The sequence below is a fragment of the Amia ocellicauda genome, chromosome 21 (genome assembly GCF_036373705.1).
Source record: "Amia ocellicauda isolate fAmiCal2 chromosome 21, fAmiCal2.hap1, whole genome shotgun sequence".
Classification (NCBI taxonomy): Eukaryota; Metazoa; Chordata; class Actinopteri; order Amiiformes; family Amiidae; genus Amia; species Amia ocellicauda.
In genome coordinates, this window is record NC_089870.1 from 19,306,043 (window position 1) to 19,312,216 (window position 6,174).

The 6,174-nt window shown below is 43.1% G+C and overlaps 1 protein-coding gene across 1 annotated transcript; it reads right to left on the reverse strand.

The window, feature by feature from the left end:
- Positions 1–1,057: 1,057 nt before the first annotated feature.
- insm2 (insulinoma-associated 2) lies at positions 1,058–4,228 on the reverse strand. Its single transcript, XM_066694208.1, has one exon. The coding sequence runs from the start codon at positions 4,118–4,120 to the stop codon at positions 2,507–2,509; it is 1,614 nt and encodes a 537-aa protein (XP_066550305.1). The 5' UTR covers positions 4,121–4,228; the 3' UTR covers positions 1,058–2,506.
- Positions 4,229–6,174: the final 1,946 nt, after the last annotated feature.

Below are 6,174 nucleotides of genomic sequence, written 5' to 3' on the forward strand. Positions count from 1 at the left end.
CACCTTCCACTGAGGGCAATTAAACAGGCCGGTGATGCAATTTTAGGGGCTGCATGCTGAGCCGTGTCAATCCAGCCCTGATCGACTAGTCCTGCCTCCTGGAGCGCTGCCTATTCTTCTGGCTTCTGTTCCACCTGAGATTGCTGCTAATTGTCCTCATTATTTGAGGGAAGTGGGCACATTTAATACATCTTTCCAGGCCATAAAATGCTTGATGGTGCCATTTCTTCAACTGCCCCCTATTTTACATTATTATCTGGAAAATATTTTGCAAATAAGCTAAATATGTCGAGTTGAGCAAATAAAAAGATCAATTAGGTTAACTGCGAAATTCATTTGGAAAGAGCCCGTCCTGCCTGGAGTCAACGCTGTCCTAGATGAACTGATCTGTGGTGTCATTAGTTGTCCTGCCTCGATGCTAATCAGGGTCAGTTATACCTGCAATTTCCCATTTACACATTGAGTCTTCAAGCAACAGATGTAAAAAATGACAGTCGCCAAAAGTGTGTAGGATTACAGCTAATTAAGGTGTTCCTATATTACCGAGATATTTAAAGGAAAGCTAGCAAAGTACGATTTTAAGAAGAAGAATTTACTGAGAAATGGATTCGTTTACAAATGCGACCAGGAACCCTCTTCCCATTGAGAAACTGGTACAAATGATCTGCATTTTAAATCACACGAGCAAGTCATACAAGCATCTCCAGTCTTTCAATATCATTGACCTCCCCGGGCTCGACTGAGTTAGGCTACTGCTGGGGTGTTGTAGTGTTGTTCAAGATGCGCATGGTGTCATATTTTGAATTGTGTTTAGGCTCTTCTCTTTATATAGATAGTACTGTCGTGAGTGTCACACTGGCACAGGTTCTTCAGGCATTTGATCCAACACCGGCCAGCACTCTCCATTTCTGTCAGTTATAAATGCATTCATGTTTTAACTGTGCGAGTTTGATGCGTCACTGATTTGAAATGCTGCACATGGACGAGGATTGGGTAGTTTCGGTTTGAAGGTAAAAACACTTTTGTATATATATTTCTTCAATTTATTCGAAATAAACGTTATACATACATGTATGATGAACGCATCCAAAACAGGCCACCTTAAAGTGAACATTTAGTATGATACAAACTAATACAACAGGCCATTTCCTCCGCTTTTGAACAGATAAATGAAATAAAATAGAAGAGATGGTCATTATAAAACCGAACTTTTTTTTATCCCCAATCTGTGGAGTATCTTGACCTCCAAAGCGAATACAATGTTGCATGATCCCAGTAAATGTTATGTTAAAATAACAATTGTCTATGACTTCGCTACCTAAAATAACATTGTGTAGCCCATGCCTAGTGCTAATGTGGGTCTGTGAAACCAGATCTAAATGTTATAGATCTTAGAATAATATCGTAAATTGCTGAAACAATTGACTAGCTTTGTATCACTTGGATAATACAAAACACCGTGGTATAAAGGATAAATTACAATAGATTATGTATATAAATATGTATATTTGTCCTCAAATACTTTATTACCCTTTGGTTAATAGTTTATTATTAATATTGTAGTACAGATAATAGTAATAGATACATTCTTTGCCCACAACAACATATCAAAAATATATACACTGAGGAAATGGAAAAGGAAAGGTAAGAATATGGATTATGACGTATGCAATATCGAGCAAATTAAATTTGATGCATAAATAAAATACATTTTAACAGTTTACACCAGCACATCTGTGGAATTATTTTCTGTATGAAAATAACTTTATAGATCTTCTTTAAAAATATTTGTTAGGACACTGAAACTATACTGAACAAACATTCAATTTCCATAGGAACTACAATGAATATTTTAAGACTTCCTGGCCTGATTTCATTCGGATCTTGCTCCAGAATATAAGATACATGAATACGTTTGTAAAACGGAAACAGAATAATTTGGAGATTTGTTTTTACATGTGATTGTTACCAAGATATTTGTTTCCAGTTTAAATGTATTGTGTATACTTGGTTTAAATACACAAACATTGGGAAAGAGCCCGTCACGTTATTCTTCTTCTAAATTATGCCATGTCATTTTGAAACAGGTCAACCCAATTTCATGTATTACCATCAACTATATATTATTATTTTTATTTAGAAACCCACGAGAAAAAAGAATATTCCACGACAACACTATACAGAATCAATACTTTATAACATGTTTTTTTATATATAAAAGCAGATAAAATACCGATATTCTAATGTGTATTTGCATTTATAATTTGTCACAATACTGGATTAAAGCCTAATTAAGGCGAAGTCCATTTTTAAAATAACGTTTGATTGAAAATAATTGTGATACATATCATTTCGATCAGGCTTTGAGGCTTAACTTAGGTGGATGTTGAGCAGCCTAATGCACATCAAACTGTGGTCCCAACCAGCAGCATCTTACCAATGAACCGGGCTCTTCAGTCTCAATACACTGTTAAACACTCATGTCCACATAAGGCCCCCTGGTCAGTTAGCAACCTGGTCTGACCGGCATCTGCAGCAGAAGCACCTGTCGGTTTTCCGTCGGGTGGGACTTGTTGATATGCCTGGTCAGCCCGGGCGAGCTGAAGAAAGTCGAGGGGCAGTGCTTGCAGGAGAATATCTGCTGCTCCCCCTGCAGGAGCTCCTGCCTCCCCAGCGCGCCGGCAGTCTTGCCCGCGCCGACCAGCAGGTCCTCCCTCACGGCATGCCAGAGCCGGTGCTTGTCCCTGATCTCCGCCGAAGGGAAGTGCGCCCCGCAGAGTTGGCAGGGGAAGGTGATCTGCCCGCTCTCTAGCTGGCTGTAGGAGGAGGACCTGGCTGTTTCGTGGGCGGCGAGGTGCTTCCTCAGGTACGCCTGCCTGCGGAAGGTCTTGCGGCAGTAGCGGCACTCGAACACCTCCTCGCCCGCCCCGGGGGAGGCCAGGTAGGGCGCGGCGGCCGCATCCGTGGCCTCGGAGGACGCCAGCGCCCGGGAGCTGTCCACGGAGGGGTGGTGCTGATCGAAGCGCTTCTCCACCGCTTTCACCTGCGGCTCCACAGAGAGGGTCCTGTCCGCCGGCTCCTGTCCGGGGAGCCCCTCTAGGGCGTGGTGCTGCTGGACCCGACATGGACTGTCCGGGGGAGGCTGGTGCTGGTCGTTCATCTGACTGGCGTTCTCCTTGCCCTCCACAGATGGCTGCTCGGAGTCCGCCTTTTTGACCCTCTGCTCTTCTCCGTGGCTAGCGGGACGGGGTTTGTGCCACCTGCGGTGAGAAGCGAGGTTGGCCGGGCAGCTGAATACCTTGTCGCACTCGGGACAGCGGTACTCGACCCGGACGATCCTGGAGCACTTGTGCTGTGCCAAGGAAAACGGGTCGGCGTACTCTTCCTTGCATAGCTGGCAAATGAACTCACCAAGGGGTTTCCTGTGTCCAGACAAGGATGCCGCCTTAGACTCGGGACTTTCTTTCTTTATTTTCAGCCCCAGGACCGGAGAGGTGGTGACCTCGTCCTCGAAGTTGAGTTTTCGAATCGCTTTGGGCTTTTTAGCGGATGGTTTGCTCTTGCGCTCCGTGGAGTCCACCAGGGCGCGCTTCATGGCGTGAGGCAGGGGCGAATACAGGTGAACAGGTGTGTCCATTTTGACGTCTGAAGTGGAGAAGTGGGAGTGGTGCCTGAGAAGCCTTTCTATGGGGGACACGGATGTGGAGATCGGGAAGGACTCCGCCGACACAGGTGAGCTCAGACATCTTTCAAAGAAGTTTTTCTTCAGTTCGGTGCCCACAGGCTTGATGGGGCTGTAAGAGGCATCGGCCCGACCCGGTGACCCTTGCTCTGGGTGACCGGTCTTAGTCTGAGGGAGGTCTGCCTTAACCGTGCTTTTCTCTGCGCTCTCGGGTAGTTTTGCCTCTTCGGTTTCTGCTGAAACACTTTGAAAAGATTTGGGAATATCTCCTAACGCCAGCGCATGGGAACAGATGTTCTTCACAGGTTTGATGGTCTGCACTTGTAGAGCTTGTGAGGGCTGATCCGTATTAGGTGGTATATCTTTGTCCTCAGTGCGCATCCTGTACGATGAAAGAGATGTCCGTTTGCTCCTTTTGACTAAAAATCCTCTAGGCATCTTCAGACCGTCGCTTTCCTCTGTCCTCCTCGGGGTTGGTGCCTATTGTTTCTTGAACCAGCAGCTACAGCAGGATGCCCGTGGAGTGCAGAACTGCTCTGTGTCACATCACTGAGCCCGGCTTGTTTCTTTATCTTTGATGCTGTCTTTTGTTTTTCGTGAAGTCACTATTAGTGTCAAAACCCTGTCCAATCAGTAATCAGAAAGTGGAGAGCTGGACCAGAATCCGACAGGGACCAAAACAGGGAGGGGCTAAGCCGATGGAGCATGTAATCACAAATATCATTTCAGGGAGATGTTATATTCGTCTGAAAGTTTGTATCGGTTTACAACTGTAACTGAAAATAACGATATATAATGTGTTTGGGTTTCTGTGTTTGTTTTTTGTAATAGACTGTAATTGTATGTTATTTACACCCGATCTGAATAAATGTGTGATATGTGTATTTACTTGCACCTGACTTTGAACCTATCGCAGTATATGTACATTTACAAAATATGTGTATTTGCCTGTACTTGTAACCAAACTACATAACCTAATAGGTTGCCACATGACATAATAATTCTACATAAACTGAAAGGACATGATGTCAAATTCTCCACATCTCATAATCACTTAATACAAACTAACACCCATCAACTCCAATGAAAAACTGCCTTGAAAACAAACAAATGTATACACTCTTCAATGCCATTTATTATGCGTTTATTTCATTTTAGCTTCATATTCCCAGTGAAATGTAGAATAAATTGTTGCCTTCAACCGTGAAGACATGAAGTGTCATCTAAAGCGAATCTTTCTGCAAATGTTAATATATATATATATATATATATATATATATATATATATATATATACACACACACACATAACCCTCGGGGGTTCCCAGAATTGTGCACAACTGGAAAATACCTTTAAAACAAATTGGGGGGACTTTAACCAAAACGGCGCTATAGATTTGACATTGCAAAACTTTACGAAATATCGTCTCAAGCTAATCTATCACAACACTACGCCAGCACTTGGCGACATGCCACGGTTTCAATGACCTTGGTTTGTTTGTTTGCTTGTTAATTTGTTAATTGGCCCCGAGCTTGCTCTGTGTGTTCGCTATAGAGACCTTCGGTAGTCGCTCGTTATTGTTGTCCAAAAATCATTAAAACGTCCAAAACTAATGCGCCACTCCTACAGTTATATTGAGGAAACAGTCCATAGGTGTTAGTTACAATTTTTCTCTACAGAATGCTTGCCCCTTAGGTGGCCATATATTTATTATCAGAGAAACTAACTGCAGTCTGTGATCAGTAAGATTATGGGCTGATTAAGGATATTAAGGATATTCATTTGAACAGGGATGCACATAGAAGGATGTAATGTTTGTTGACACATTCCAGGGTGCTCGCATTTGTAACCTCTCTCTTTTTAATAGACCTTTGAGTATTTCTTGTGTTTCAGATGAGCAATTACGAAGCCCGGACTCTTCTGGCATGGCGTTCTCCTGGTATTCCGCGTAATTGGTCATTTGTAAGCAGGCTACCATCTTAATCTATCCATTTGATGCACTTTACCTGATCTTTCATTAATGCTACCAGGACGCAGACTGCACAGCCGCTAATGAATGTTAGATGTATGATTAAGCAGTTTAATTCAAACTGCAACTCGACTTAATGTAATCTTCCTTTCAGACGTCCATTAGCAAGAGAGAGAAGAGAGAGAGAGAGAGAGAGAGAGAGAGAGAGAGAGAGAGAGAGAGAGAGAGAGAGAGAGAGAGAGAGAGAGAGAGAGAATGAGAATCCTTCGTGGCCGCATTTATTGGTTACATACTAACAGATACTCCATTAGTTATTTCATGTCAGGGTGACTGCGGGGACCTTTTGGAGGCAGCAAACAAAACACTGACATCCTGACTTCACCAGATCTCCCGTTATTATGAATAATAAAGCATCTGCAGGCACAGCAAAGCCCTCACAGCGATGCATTCGTTTCAGATGTTTATTCTGTCATTTCTCCCAGAGATGTGAAAAGACAATTATTTCATATATGCTCTGCGGAAT